This window comes from Lepus europaeus, chromosome Y (genome assembly GCF_033115175.1).
Source record: "Lepus europaeus isolate LE1 chromosome Y, mLepTim1.pri, whole genome shotgun sequence".
Lineage (NCBI taxonomy): Eukaryota > Metazoa > Chordata > Mammalia > Lagomorpha > Leporidae > Lepus > Lepus europaeus.
The window spans coordinates 29,146,163-29,161,909 of NC_084851.1; the positions used below are offsets into that span (position 1 = coordinate 29,146,163).

Below are 15,747 nucleotides of genomic sequence, written 5' to 3' on the forward strand. Positions count from 1 at the left end.
CTATACCTAGGGACACATTCTCAATAACAAAGACTTCAAATGAGATATCCACAAGTGCTTCTCTAGATATGTAAAAATCATAAATATGAGATATATTAACAAAGAAGACAATATGAAACACCAAAAAGAACACAATAATACTTCAATATTGGACTGTGAAGATGAGGATCTTGACAAAATGCCTGAAAAGGAATTCAAAAGACTTATTGTAAGATTATTGAAAAATACAGAGAAGCAATTACATGAGTTAAAGAAATTGATGCATGCCATGAATGAGAAATTCAGCCAAGAATTAGAAATATTAAAGAACAGCCAAATTGAAATATTAAGAAATTAAGAACTCAATATGTCAAATAAAAATTACAGTGAAAAACATGAACACCATTCTCAATGGTGCCAAAGAAAGAATATCAAAGCCAAAAGACAAAGGTTTTGAAATATCACAGTCTGACAAAAAAAGAAAAAAATCAGAAAAATGAAAACAGTGTTTAGTCTATTAGACACCATCAAGGACAAACTAGACATGTCTTAGACATTCCTGAAGGAGTGGAAAAACAGAGTAATTTAGAAAACTTACTCAGTGAAATTATCGAAGAAAATTTCAGAAATTTGGACAAAGATATGGACATCCAAGTACAAGAAGCACATAGAATCCCAGAGAGACATGATCAGAGAAGGTCTTCATCACACTACAGAATATTAAAACTTTCAAATGTAAAGCACAAAGAAAAGATGCTAAAAAGTACAAGACAGAAATGCAAGATTATGTTTAAAAGAGCTCTAGATTGACAGCAGATTTCTCATCAAAAACCTCACAAAAGAGGATACAACAGAGAGACATAGTCCAAGTCCTTAAAGAAAAACAAAGCTGTTGGGCTAGAATACTGCATCCAGCTAGCTCTAATTTATAAAGAAAAGTTAATAAAGACTTTCCAAAATAAACAATCTTGAAAAAAAATTAAGGATGTACTAAACACAGCATCATGAAAAAATATGACGCCAAAAATCTAGTATTATTACAAAGTAATAGTACAAATAGTAGTACAAAACAACCAATAGAATATTTGTGGAAAAAAAGTACAAAGTAATAGTACAAAACAAACTAGAATATTTGTGGGGAAAAGGAGGCAAGACAAGTCATCACTCACCAATAACAATTTTTTTTTTTGACAGGCAGAGTTAGACAGACAGAAAGGTATTCCTTCCATTGGTTCACACCCCAAATGGCTGCTACGGCTGGTGTGCTGTGCCGATCTGAATCCAGGATCCACGTGCTTAACATGCGGGTGCAGGGCCCAAGGACTTGGACCATCCTCCACTGCCTTCCCGGGCCACAGCAGAGAGCTGGACTGGAAGAGGAGCAACCGGGACAGAACCAGCACCCCGACCAGGACTAGAACCCGGGGTACTGGTGCCACAGGCAGAGGGTTTAGCCTAGTGAGCCACGGTGCCAGCTACCAATAACAATCTTGAATGTAAGTGGAATAAACTCTCCAAATAAAAGATGGACTGGCTGAATGGATTAAAAACAAAGACCAATATACATGCTGCATACAAGAAACACTGCAGACCAACAAAGCTACACACAGACTGAAAGTGATAGAATGGAGAAAATTATTCTATGCTAATGGAAATAAAAAATGAGCAGGAGTTCCTAGCCTAGTATCAGATAAAATAGACTTTTTTTCAGGATTAAGTTTTATTTCACATTGATAGAAACTGTGGAAAACTTTTACATTTTCCCACATTACAGCACAATATTGCAACAGAATATTACTTGCCATAAATAAGATTTTGCTGACTTATATAATGAAACAATACATCTTATTCTTCAAGGCAAAGCAAAATGACTCAGGAAATGACTGTTCAAAATTTTTAAATCCAGAGATATACATATGTCTTCATTGTCAACATTATTATTCTATAGTCCAGTAGTAAATTATTTTCATTACCAATTAGCACCTATTTATAAAGATACATCCTTGTGTATCTTGTTTGGTCTGTTGGAATACAGCAGAAAAATTAACATACTTCAGAAATATTAAGCATCCATTTTTTTGCTGACAGGAACTGTGCCTCATGCCTTCATAGGCCTTAAAGGTTACACTGGCCAAATTTAGCAATGTGTTTAGTTTTTGCATAGTAAGAGAACCAAACATTAGTGAAATTAAAGGGTCACAATCTCTATGGCACTGGAGAATAGAAATATCTCTATTAGTACCACTGACAGGACCATGTTGAAATGAAGCCCAAAGTGGAAGCCAGCAACTAAGTGCAGTGACACCCACCAGTTTCTTCTGTATGGTAACAGCAGTATATAAAAATAAAACTCCTCCTTGAGGAAATCCTTCCAAAATGATTCTGTTAGGACTGTCACTCGTCACCTCTTGATCTTTCAAAACGTTTACATTTTCTACTGCCTGTTTAATTCTAGATTCATCCTCCAGTGAGTCTGGTGAAAGTCCAATATTATCAAACCAAGAAGGCATAGCCAAGTTTATATTTAATGTAACAGGCATAATGGGTGCATGCAGGCTGATACATTTGGTATGTGAACTTGTGATACCTGCAAAGCCTTCTGCCCATCCATGCCCAGTATCTCCTAATCCATGAAGGAAAATTACCGCAGCGGCAGCCTTCCAGGCACAAGGCACCATGGCTAACAGTGGAGCAGACATGGTGTTACCACACATACACAGACTAAGCCAACAGCAGGTCGGAAGTGGAAGGGAGCAATAGTGTCTGGCCTCAGCCCAAGGGTCTGCCAGAAGTGAGTTGCCAGAGCCCTACTTGTAACATGCTCAGTCTTGTAGGCACTAAGCCAGAGAAAATAGACTTAGAAACCATCAGGGCCAGTGCTGTGGCATAGAGGGTAAGGCCACTGCCTGCAGTGCCAGCAATCTTTATGGGTGCTGCTTTATGTCCCAGCTGCTCCATTTCTGATCCAGCTCTCTGTTATGTCCTGGGAAAGTAGCAGAAGATGGCCCAAGTCCTTGGGCTCCTGCACTGATGTGCGAGACCCAGAAGAAGCTCCTGGCTACTGGCTTTTGATTGGAGCAGCTCCAGCCATTGCAGCCAATGGGGAGTGAACCAGCAGATGAAAGACCTCTCTCTCCACCTCTCCTTCTCTCTCAGTGTAACTCTTATTTTCAAATAAATAAATAAATCTTTAAACAAAAAAGAAAGAAACTGTCAAAAGAGACAAGGTCACTATGTAATAATGCAAAAAATCGATGAAATGAAGAAATAGTGTTTTGAAAAATAAATAAAATTGATACATCCTTGGTTTAACTAAACAAAATGGGAGAAGACGCAAATGAACAAAATCAGAGATGAAAAAGAGCTGTTGGGACCAGTGGTGTGGCACAGCAGGTAAATCCACCACCTGAAGTGCCAGCATTCTATAGAGGCACTGGTTTGAGACCCAGATGCTCCACGTATGATCCAGCTCTTTGCTGTGGCCTAGGAAAGCAGTAGAAGGTGGCCCAAGACCTTGGGCCCCTCCATCTGCGTGAGAGACTCATAAGAATCTCCTGGCATCTGGCTTCAGATCAGCACAACTCTAGACAATGCAGCCAACTGGGGAGTGAACCAGCAGATGGAAGACCTTGCTCTTTCTCTGCCTCTCCTTCTTTCTCTGTGTAATTCTGAATTTCAAATAAATAAAAATTCTTTAAAAAAAAGAAATGTAACAACAGAGACCACAGAAATAAAAAGAATCTTCAGGAATTAATGCAAGCAGCTATTGGAAAGATTGGAAAATCTACTAGAAATACATAGATTTCTAGAAGCATACAATCTATCAAAATTGATTTATGAAGACACAGAAAACTTAAATAGGCCTATAAGCAAGATGGAGATTGAATCAGTAATAAAGACCCTCCCAAGAAAGAAAAGCCCAGGGGTAGATGGCTTCACTGTTAATTTCCACAAGACTTTTAAAGAAGAACTAATTCTAATTCTAATTCTGAAACTTTCACAACAATTGAAAGGGAGGGAAGTCTTTGCCCTAAAAGTAAAAACACAGTGAAGAAGCAACCAACAGAATGAGAGAAAATATTTGTGAACTATGAAACTGATAAATAATTAATATTCAGAATCTATAAAGAGCTCAAAATTTCAACAACAAGAAAACAAAACAACACAGTTAAGAAATGGGTAAAGGGCATGAACAGGCATTTTTTTCAAAGGATGAAATGTAACAAATGAAAAAATGCTCAGAAGTAGTAGCCGTCAGGGAAATTTAAATAAAAACCACATTAGGTACTTCCTCACCCAGTTACAATGATAATCATCCAAAAATCAGAGAAATAATAAACACAGGTGAGGATTTAGGGAAAACATTACCTTAATACACTCTTGGTGATAATGTAAATGAGCACAATCATTATGGAAGACAATAGGTAGATTACTCAGAAATCTGAAAATAGATTTACCATATGACCCGGTCATGCATCTCCTGGGAATTACCCAAATGAAATGAAATCACCCTATGAAAGAACCCTCATGTTCATTGCATATCAATTCACAGATAGCTAACATATAGAATCAACACAGATGTCTATCAATTTATGACTCAGTGAAGAAAATGTTGGGGCTAGAGCTATGCTGTAGCAGGTTAAGCTGGCATCTGCAGTGCTGGCATCCATATTGGCACCCATTCTAGTTCTTGATGTTCCCTTCAGATCTATATCCTTGCTAATGCACATGGGAAAATAATGGAAAATGTCTGTGTTTTTGGGCTCCAGAACTCATGTGGGAGACTTGGAAGAAGTCCTGGCTCCAGTCTGGCCCAGCCCTGACTGCTGTGGCCATTTGAGGAGTGAAACAGCAGAAACAATTTCTCTCTCTCCCTACCCTTCTCTCTCTGTCTCTCTCTCTCTCTCCCCTCCTCTCTCTCTCTCTTTGCCTTTCCCTTACCCTATATAATTCAGACTTTCAAATAAATAAATAAATCTTCAAAAAAGATTTTTAGTTTATATGCATGATTGGATACTACCCAGTCTTAAAAATTAATGAAATCCTGTCTTTTGGAAAGAAATGGATGTAACTGGAAACAATTATGCTTAATGAAATCAGCTAGTATCCCAAAGACAAATATTATGTTTTCTCTGATACATGGTAGTCATTATAAAGCACAAAAGATGTGTAGGAATGAAATGGACATCTTGTGATTTGATGTTTTTAGCCCTTGTTTATACTTCTGTGAAACTGTGATCTTGATCTTTATACCTTTAACTTATTATTGTTAGTGGGGCATTAAATCTGTGATTATATAATGGACTAAAATTAAGCTTTTGCAAAGATTAAAGAAAAAAGAAGGGGAGGAGGAACATTGGTTGATGGGAGGGGAGAAGTGAAATACGGTTATCTCACTAGAATTTTGCCTCAGAAATATATTAAATCAGGCTGGCGCCATGGCTCACTAGGTTAATCTCTGCCTACGGCTCCGGCAATATGAGTTCTAGTCCCGGTTGGGGCGTCGGATTCTGTCCTGGTCGTTCCTCTTCCAGTCCAGCTCTCTGCTGTGGCCAGGAAGGCAATGGAGGATGGCCCAGGTCCTTGGGCCCTGTGCCCACCTGGGGGACCAGGAGGAAGCACCTGGCTCTTGGCTTCCGATTGGTGCAGTGTGCCAGCTGCAACTTGCTGGCCGTAGTGGCCTCTTGGGGGGTGAACCAATGGAAGGAAGACTTTTCTCTCTGTCTCTTTCTCTCACTGTCTAACTCTGCCTGTCAAAAAAAGAGAAATATATTAAATCTGTTCTTTTGGGGCTGGTGCTGTTGCACAGTGTGTTAATGCCCTGGCCTGAAGTGCCAGCATCCCATGTGGGTGCCAGTTGAAGACCCGGCTGCTCCACTTCTGATCCAGCTCTCTGCTATGGCCCAGGGTAGCAGTGGAAGATGGCCCATGTCCTTGGGCCCCTGCACTCACATGGGAGACCTGGAAGAAGCTCCTGGCTCCTGGCTTTAGATCAGCACAGCTCCAGCCATTGCGGCCATTTTGGAGTGAACATTCGGATGGAAGACCTCTCTCTCTCTCTGCCTCTGCTCTCTCTGTGTAAGTCTTTCAAATAAAAAATATCTAAAAAATGTTCTTTTTATATTAATAAAAATTAGAAAGAATTTAAAAATATTTTAGAATAATGAAGGAAAAATTTTTTTAACTTTTATTTAATGAATATAAATTTCCAAAATATAGCTTATGGATTACAATGGCTCCCCCCCATAACTTCCCTCCCACCTGCAGCCCTCCCCTTTCCCGCTCCTTTCCATGCACATCAAGTTTCATTTTCAATTCTCTTTATATACAGATCAGTTTAGTATATATTAAGTAAAGATTTCAACAGTTTTCCCTCACATAGCAACACCAAGTGAAAAATACTGTTGGAGTACTAGTTATAGCATTAAATCACAATGTACAGTACATTAAGGACAGAGATTCCTACATATTTTTTTTAAGAATTGATTAATTTTCTATGGAATTTCCAATTTAACACCAAGTATTTTTTTTCATTTTCAATTATCTTTATATACAGAAGATCAATTCTGTATATACTAAATAAAGATTTCATCAGTTTGCACCCACGCAGAAACACAAAGTGTAAAAATACTGTTTCAGTACTAGTTATAGCATTACTTCGCATTGGACAACACATTAAGGACAGATCCCACATGAGATGTAAGTACACAGTGACTCCTGTTTTTGATTTAACAATTTGACACTCTTGTTTATGGCATCATTGATTTCCCTAGGCTCTAGTCATGAGTTGCTGAGGCTATGGAAGCCTTTAGGGTTTGCCAACTTTGATCTTATCCTGAGAGGGTCATAGTCAAAGTGGAAGTTCTCTCCTCCCTTCAGAGAAAGGTACCTCCTTCTTTGATGGCCCCATTCTTTCCACTGGGATCTCACTCACAGAGATCTTTCATTTAGGTCTTAATATCTTGGCTTTCCATGCCTACAATACTCTCATGGGCTCTTGAGCCAGATCTGAATGCCTTAAGGGCTGATTCTGAGGCCGGAGTGTTATTTAGGACATCTGCCATTCTATAAGTCTGCTGTGTCTCCCACTTCACATGTTGGATCTTTCTCTCCCTTTTTGATTCTATCAGTTAGTATTAGCAGACACTAGTCTTGTTTGTGTGAACCCTTTGACTCCTCGACCTACCAGTGTGCTCAATTGTGAACTGAAATTGATCACTTGGACTAGTGAGATGGCATTTGTACATGACACCTTGATGGGATTGTATTGGAATCCCCTGGCACGTTTCTAACTCCACCATTTGGGGCAAGTCCGATTGAGCATGCCATGAAGGGAAAATTTTAAAATTATACTGAATACATAGAAACAGACAAAAGAATGAGAAATCAAATTTGTCTTTCCATCATGTTTGTAAAGTGTAGAATCCCCTTGTAATCTTAAGTGGTTAGGATTAAAGTCTAGTGATTATTTACTATTGCATATGCTTGTGAGTCCCAGAAAGGAGATTTCAACTTGTTTAGGCATTTTTGTGTTATCTGGTGGCAGAAGATAGCAAAGCTGAAGGTCTTCATCCACTCACCCATGTGTCAGTATCTATCCATTAATTACTACCTAAACTTCCAGTAAGTCAAAAAATTTTCAGAGTAGATAAAGAAGAGCTATATTCTTTTTTAAATTTATACTTCTCCACCAATTGTGGAAAACAAATGACAAATGACTGTGGCTGCACTTAGAAGGATAAGGCATAATGCCAGATCTGTAAGCCTCTAAACCCCATGTTCAAATGCATTATGATCAATATTTTTTCTTTGGGGAATTAAAAAAAAGCATTTGTGACCTTCAACATTCTACTTAGACACCTTAGGCCTCAGTTTCTTTTTCTTTGTTATTTATTTGACAGAGATAGACAGTGAGAGAGAGAGAGAGAGAAAAGTCTTCCTTTGGTTCACCCCCAAATGGCCGCTATGGCCAGAGCTATGCCAATCTGAAGCCAGGAGCCAGGTGCTTCTCCTGGTCTCCCATGTGGGGGCAGGAGCCCAAGCAATTGGGCCATCCTCCACTGCCCTCCTGGGACACAGCAGAGAGCTGAACTGGAAGAGGAGCAACTGGGACTAGAACCTGGCACCCATATGAGATACTGGCACTGCAGGCAGAGGATTAACCAAGTGAGCCACAGCACCAACCCTCTTTTTTCAAAACATAAAAAGGTTATAGTTTCTGCCTTACAGGGTCATTGTGAAAATTTAATGGTTGTATACCTGCCAAGTCCCTAGAACAAAATCAGCCCTTTGTTAAGGATTCAAAAATTATTAGCCATTATTTTATTACCATAATTAATATTCATAGTCAATTCAATTATAATAATTCCTCATAATCACAGACAGGGAGGTTTGAGGGATAAAAATTAAAGTCTTTGCCTATGCTGAAGTCTTGAAAAGTTTATCTGAATTTTTTCCTATAATAATTTGATGGTATTGAGTCATAGATTAAGGTATTTGATTCATTTTGAGTGGATTTTTGTGTAAGGTGGTGGTGGGGGACTAGTTTCATTCTTATGCATGTGGAGATCCAGTTTTACCAACACCATTTGATGAAGAGACTGTCCTTGATCCAGGGATTTGGTTTAGCTCTTTTGTGAAAAATATGTTGGTTGTAGATGCATGGATTAATCTGGTGTTTCTATGCTGTTCCATTGGTCTACTCATATTTTTTTTGCCAGTACCAGGTTTTTTCAATTATAACTGCCAGTAGTATGTCTCAAAATCTGATTTCATAATGCCTCCAGCTTTGGTTTTATGTATAAGATTGCTTTAGCTATTCAGGGTCTGTAGTGTTTCCATAGAACTTTAATATCATTTTTGGGGGGTCAGATAAAAATGTCCTTGCTATTTTGATTGGGATCTCATTGATTCTGTAAATTGCTTTTGGTATAATGTACATTCTGATGACACTGATTTTTCCAATCCATGAACATGGAAGATGCTTCAAATTTTTGTGTTTTCTTCTATTTTTCATTATTTAAAAAAAAATTACCAGTCATAGAATTCTCACCTCCTTGGTTAAATTTATTCCAAGGCATGTAAATATTTTTGTAAGAACTGTGAATGGGAGTGATCTTAAGACTTCTTTCTCAGCCATGGCATTGTTTTTGTATACAAAGGCTATTGATTTTTGTGTGCTAATTTTATATACTGCCACTTTCCCAAACTTTTTAATGAGTTCCAATAATCTCTTAGTGGAGTCTTTTGGTTCTCCTATATTTAGAATCATATCATCTGCAAATAGGGATAATTTGACTTCCTCCCTTCCAATTTTGTAATCCCTTTGATTTCTTTTTCATCCTAATGGCATTGGCTAAAACTTCCAGGACTATATTGAATAGCAATCATGAGAGTGGGCATCCTTGTCTGGTTCTGGATCTTAGAGGGAGTGCTTCCATCTTTTCCCCATTCAGTAGGATGCTGGCTGTGGGTTTGTCATAAACTGCCTTAATTCTCTTGAGGAATGTTCCTTCTATACACAATTTGCTGAAGGTCTTCTTCATGAAATGATGAATTTACCAAATGCTTTCACTGCCACTGTTGAGATAATCTTTTTTTTGGTTCAGTTTGTTAATGTGGTCGATGACATTTGTTGATTTGTGAATGTGAACCATCTTTGCATATCAGCCTTTATTTCCACTTGGTCCAGGTCCATTTTTCTGATGTGTTGTTGGATTTGATTTGTTTGTATTTTTTGAGGATTTTTGTGTCTATGTTCTTGAGGAATATAGGTCTGTAGTTCTCTGTTATGTCTTTTTCTGGTTTAGGAAATAAGGTAATTGTGGCTTCATAGAAGGAGTTTGGGAGGATTCCCTCCCTTTCAAATGTTTTGAATAGCCTGAGAAGAATTGGAAGTAGTTCTTTAAATGTTTAGTAGAATTCAGCAGTGAAGCCAACTGGTGCTGGACTTCTCTTTATTGTGAGGGTCTATATTATGACTCAATCTCAATCTTGGTTATTAGTCTGTCAGATTTTCTATGTCCTTATGACTCAATTTTGGTAGATTGTATGTGCACAGGAATCTATCCAATTCTGCTAGATTTTCCAATTTGCTGGCATACCACTCGTCACAATAATTCCTGATTATTATTTTTATTTCTATGGTGTTTGTTGTTACACCTCCTTTTTCATTTCTGATTTCATTGATTTGTTTCTTATCCCTCTTTGTTTCAGTTATTTGGGTCAATGGTGTATCAATTTCATTAAAAAAAAAACTATTCTTCATTTCCCATCCACAGAGAGAATAGAGATGTTCCCAGAGCCTATGGGTGATCCTCCTTGGCATTTTTAGCATTAGAACCTGTAATATGTTGAGAGGCTGGGGGCATCTCACAATCCTGTGTGGGTGTTCAGCCCCTAGCCAGAATCAAAGTCTGTGAGGAATATGGATTTTTCCCTCTGGTAACATCCTGGGCCCACAGGTACATACAATTACTGCTGCATCCACTTCTGTTGTCAAAATGGCAACTTCCCCCAACTGGGTGTCTTTGTTGGGGAATAGGGATAAAGAAATGTTCATTGTCTTCACTGTGTTAGAGGAGTACCCTGCTCCTATTAGGATCCCAGCATGGACTCAAAGACAGTGTGGGCTGCCAGGCTCTCCCTCTGGCAATATCACAAGAGGCACAGGCTGCTGCATGCAGCCTGCTCTCACCTCATTCTCCAAAGCTGGCAGTGTCCTGTTGCTCATGGCTGTGGGATCCTATATTCTGTCTGTGCTCATTGCTGTAACTTCTGCACTATGCCATAGTGTCACTCTTGCATCTGCAGAATTTCCACTGCAGTTTTGTCTTCAACTCCCCCAGGGATGCAATACCTCCATTTTTTCCTGCAATTTTTTTTTCTCCTAGCCTAAAGCAGCATGTCTTTTCTCAATTCAGCCAGCTTGGAATCCACCAAATTATGAGAACTGTACTTTTGCAATATTCCCACGGTATTGTGCCTACAACTTCCAGCATTCTGTGGGCATTTTAAATGGTAATATATAAAAACATTTTCAATAAGATTAATTTTTCATTGATTATATAAGGATAAACAAAGAGAATAAATGTTTCCATACTTTATAGTTTTAGCCTCTGCTTAAGTCCCTCCATTTCCAAAATGGACATGGCTTTTCTCTGAGAACTTGTAAGAGGCACCACACAACTAGGAATTAAATATATAATCTATAGCAAGGAGCTACTTTAGTGAAGAACACTGCTCTCTGCTACTGGCAATGGGAGGAATATGGCAGGTGAAATCCTGAAACAGAAACCTAATCATGAAATTATGTGGGGTGTTTCTTAAGTGATAAATCAGAAAATTTCAGAAGCTTAAATCATTAAAAACATTTATATGAATTCCTATATCTGAAATCAGTTGTCATTATATCTTTGGTGATCAAATACATGAACTCCATAGCTAACAAGCAGCTGCTGTTAGACTTTTGCAGTGTTTTGAGATGTATGGTCACCTACACTTCAGATTTAGGAAAGTTCAACTAAGAATCCTAATTGCAGTCTGCAGCTGCCCCCTTTAAGCATGGACAAGCTGCCACAATGAACAACTGGTTCATTTTATTCATTGATGCTTACTTAGGCAGCCCTTACATAGTCCGAGAACTCGATACAACTGAAATCTTGGAACAATAATCCAGATGATCACATTTTTTCCAGAAGAATTAAAGGAATTGTAACTTTTTCTGGTTGAGGTTATTATGTGTTAGAGAACAGTTGGGTTTTCAACCCATCACTGAAAGATTGAAGAATTCAATGACACTGAGTTATTCATACATAGTCAATGAGCTTATTGCTATTTTTCTCCTCAAGTATGCCTTCTAAGTATTCAGATCTGTCATAGTTCCCATGAATTGTTGTTCATCTATTACCTGGAAATCTGATTTTTTATAATGGTACCTTTCTTCCTGCCTAAATAATGGCATCAATTAGAATAAGTATCTCAGATACATTTTTTTAACTCAAGATAGTTTGTGCATCTCATTTATATTTAGCAATATGAATTGTTACCATGTGTTATGCACATATGTTGTATTTCCACTTAAAAAATCCTCAACACTAACTAACATTAACTAGTGTTAATAATCAAGCATATAGTATTTTTCTTTAAGGCTCAACTTTAACTCTGAGAATCTGATTCAAATCCACATTTTACCTAACTAGCATTTTCCATATTTTTATCAAAATTCTCATTTGAATGATGCCCTTAGAATTATGAAAAATCCATATCTTCCAGCATTTTATGTAAAAAGAGTTAGGAAAGGAAATAATAAAATACTTGCAGACAACTGGAAACTAATTGCATATACTCTGGAAAATAAATACTTGAAATTATCAAAGGTTATTGAATCTTGACTTTTAATATGGAAATTTATTTATTTTGCCTACAAATGTAAACAAAGTAAATATGAATCACAATATTTATGAATTACATATTGATTAAAAACATGTGATAATTTAGCATGTTCTCTGAATGCCATACCAATAGAGACAAATAGTGATAGTTGGTTCACTTACACATAGTGTAATTTTTCAATGAATCACATTGAAAATAATTAAAATTATTTCACAAAATGGAAATATATGTGTGTAGATAATTGTAAATCTTTTGACACTTAAACTCCTGCATGTTTGCTATAATTTATAATGATGCATGAATAGCATGATCTAGTTATCCAAATAATACCAAATCTAATCTTATAGCCATCTTTTTATTTTCAATTATCTTTATATACAGAAGATAAATTTAGTATAAATTAAGTAAAGATTTCAACAATTTGCAACCACACAAAAACACAAAGTGGAAAATACAGTTTGAGTACTAGTTATAGCATTACTTCACAATGTACAGCTCATTAAGGACAGAGATCCTACATGAGGAGTAAGTACACAGTGACTCTTGTTGTTGACTTAACAATTTGACACTCTTGTTTATGGTGTAAGTAATCACCCTAGGGCCTTGTCATGAGTTGCCAAGGCTATGGAAGCCTTTTGAGTTCACCAAGTCTGATCTTATTTAGACAAGGCCATAGTTAAAGTGGAAGTTCTCTCCTCCCTTCAGAGAAAGGTACCTCCTTCTTTGATGGCTCATTCTTTCCACTGGGAACTCACTCACAGAGATCTTTCATTTAGGTCTTTCTTTTTTTTTTCTTTTCCATGTTATCTTGGCTTTCCATGCCTACAATACTCTCATGGGCTCTTCAGCCAGATCCAAATGCCTTAAGGGCTGATTCTGAGGACAGAGTGTTGTTTAGGACATCTGCCATTCTATGAGTCTGCTGTGTATCCCACTTCCCATGTTGGATCATAATCTCCTTCTTAATTCTATCAGATATTAGCAGATACTAGTCTTGTTTATGTGATCTCTTTGACTCTTAGACCTATCATTATGATCAATTATAAACTGAAATTGATCACTTGGACTAGTGAGATGGCATTGGTACATGCCACCTTGATGGGATTGAATTGGAATACCCTGGTATGTTTCTAACACTACCGTTTAGGGCAAGTCCGATTGAGCATGTCCCAAATTGTACATCTCCTCCCTCTCTTTTTCCACTCTTAAATTTAACAGAGATCACTTTTCAGTTAAATTTCAACACCTAAGAATACTTGTGTGTTAATTACAGAGTTCAACCAATAGTATTAAGTAGAACAAGAAAATACTAAAAGGGATAAAGTATTAAATTATACATCAACAGTCAGGACAAGGGCTGATCAAGTCAGTGTTTTTCATAGTGTTCTTTTCACTTCAACAGGTTTCCTTTTTGGGGCTCGGTTAGTTGTCACTGATCAGGGAGAATATATGCCATTTGTCTCTTTGGGAATGGCTTATTTTACTCAGCAAGATGTTTTCTAGATTCCTGCATATTTTTGGAAAAGACTGGATTTCATTGTGTTTGACTGCTGTATAGTATTCTATAGAGTACATGTCCCATGATTTCTTTTCCTTTTTTTAAAACTTTTATTTAATGAAAATAAATTTCCAAAGTACAGCTTATGGATTACAATGGCTTCCCCCCTCCCATAATTTCCCTCCCACCCACAACCCTCCCCGTTCCTGCTCCCTCTACCCTTCAATTCACATCAAGATTCATTTTCAATTCTCTTAATATACAGATCAGTTTAGTATATATTAAGTAAAGATTTCAACAGTTTGCCCCCACATAGCAACAAGTAGTTAAAAAAATACAGTTGGAGTACTAGTTATAGCATTAAATAACAGTGTACAGCATATTAAAGACAGAGATCCTACATAATATATTTTTTGCAGGTGGCTGCTTAACCCACTGTGCTGTAACCCTACTCCTAAACAACCCACTTAAGAGATGGGCCAAGGACCTCAAGAGACATTTTTCAAAAGAGGAAATCCAAATGGCCAACAGACACATGAAAAAATGTTCAAGATCACTAGCAATCAGAGAAATGAAAATCAAAACCACAATGAGGTTTCACCTCACCCCAGTGAGAATGGCTCACATTCAGAAATCTACCAACAACAGATGCTGGAGAGGATGTAGGGAGAAAGGGACACTAACCCACTGTTGGTGGGAATGCAAACTGGTTAAGCCACTATGGAAGTCTGTCTGGAGATTCCTCAGAAACCTGAATATAACCCTACCATACAACCCAGCCATTCCACTCCTTGGAATTTAACCCAAAGGAAATTAAATTGGCAAACAAAAAAGCTGTCAGCACATTAATGTTTATTGCAGCTCAATTCACAATAGCTAAGACCTGGAACCAACCCAAATGCCCATCAACAGTAGACTGGATAAAGAAATTATGGGACATGTACTCCATAGAATACTATACAGCAGTAAGAAACAATGAAACCCGGTCATTTGCAACAAGATGGAGGAATCTGGAAAACATCATGCTGAGTGAATTAAGTCAGTCCCAAAGAGACAAATTTCATTTGTTTTCCCTGATCGGTGACAACTGAGCACCAAAGGGGAAACCTGTTAAGTGAAATGGACACTATAAGAAACAATGACCTGATCAGCTCTTGTCCTGACTCTTGATGTACAATGTAATACTTTATCCTTTTTAGTTTTTTGTTGTTGTAGTTGTAGTTGTTGTTCTAGTAGTAGTGGTTGAACTCTGCAATTAACACACAATTATTCTTAGGTGTTTAAATTTTAACTGAAAAGTGATCCCTGATAAATTTAAGAGTGGAAAAAGAGAGGGATGAGATGTACAATTTGGGACATGCTCAATCGGACTTGCCCCAAATGGTGGAGTTAGAAATGTGCCAGGGGATTCCAATACAATCCCATCAAGGTGGCATGTACCAATGCCATCTCACTAGTCCAAGTGATCAATTTCAGTTCACAATTGATGGCTCTGATAGGTCTAAGAGTCAAAGGGATCACACAAACAAGACAGGTGTCTGCTAATACTAACTGATAGAATCAAAAAGGGAGAGAAAGTTCCAACATGGGAAGCGGGATACACAGCAGACTCATAGAATGGCAATATCCTAAATAACACTCTGGCCTCAGAATCAGCCCTCAAGGCATTCGGATCTGGCTGAAGAGCCCATGAGAGTATTGTAGGCATGGAAAGCCAAGAAAACATGGAAAAGAAAAAAATGGAAGAAGACCTAAATGAAAGATCTCTGTGAGTGAGATCTCAGTGGAAAGAATGGGGCCATCAAAGAAGGAGGTACCTTTCTCTGAAGGGAGGAGAGAACTTCCACTTTGACTATGACCCTATTGGAATAAGACCA

At 37.8% G+C, this 15,747-nt stretch overlaps 1 protein-coding gene across 1 annotated transcript; it reads right to left on the reverse strand.

Moving 5' to 3' along the window:
- Window positions 1-1,955: 1,955 nt before the first annotated feature.
- LOC133754188 (acyl-protein thioesterase 1-like) lies at window positions 1,956-2,693 on the reverse strand. Its single transcript, XM_062184714.1, has one exon. The coding sequence runs from the start codon at window positions 2,691-2,693 to the stop codon at window positions 1,956-1,958; it is 738 nt and encodes a 245-aa protein (XP_062040698.1).
- Between the last annotated feature and the right edge of the window lie 13,054 nt (window positions 2,694-15,747).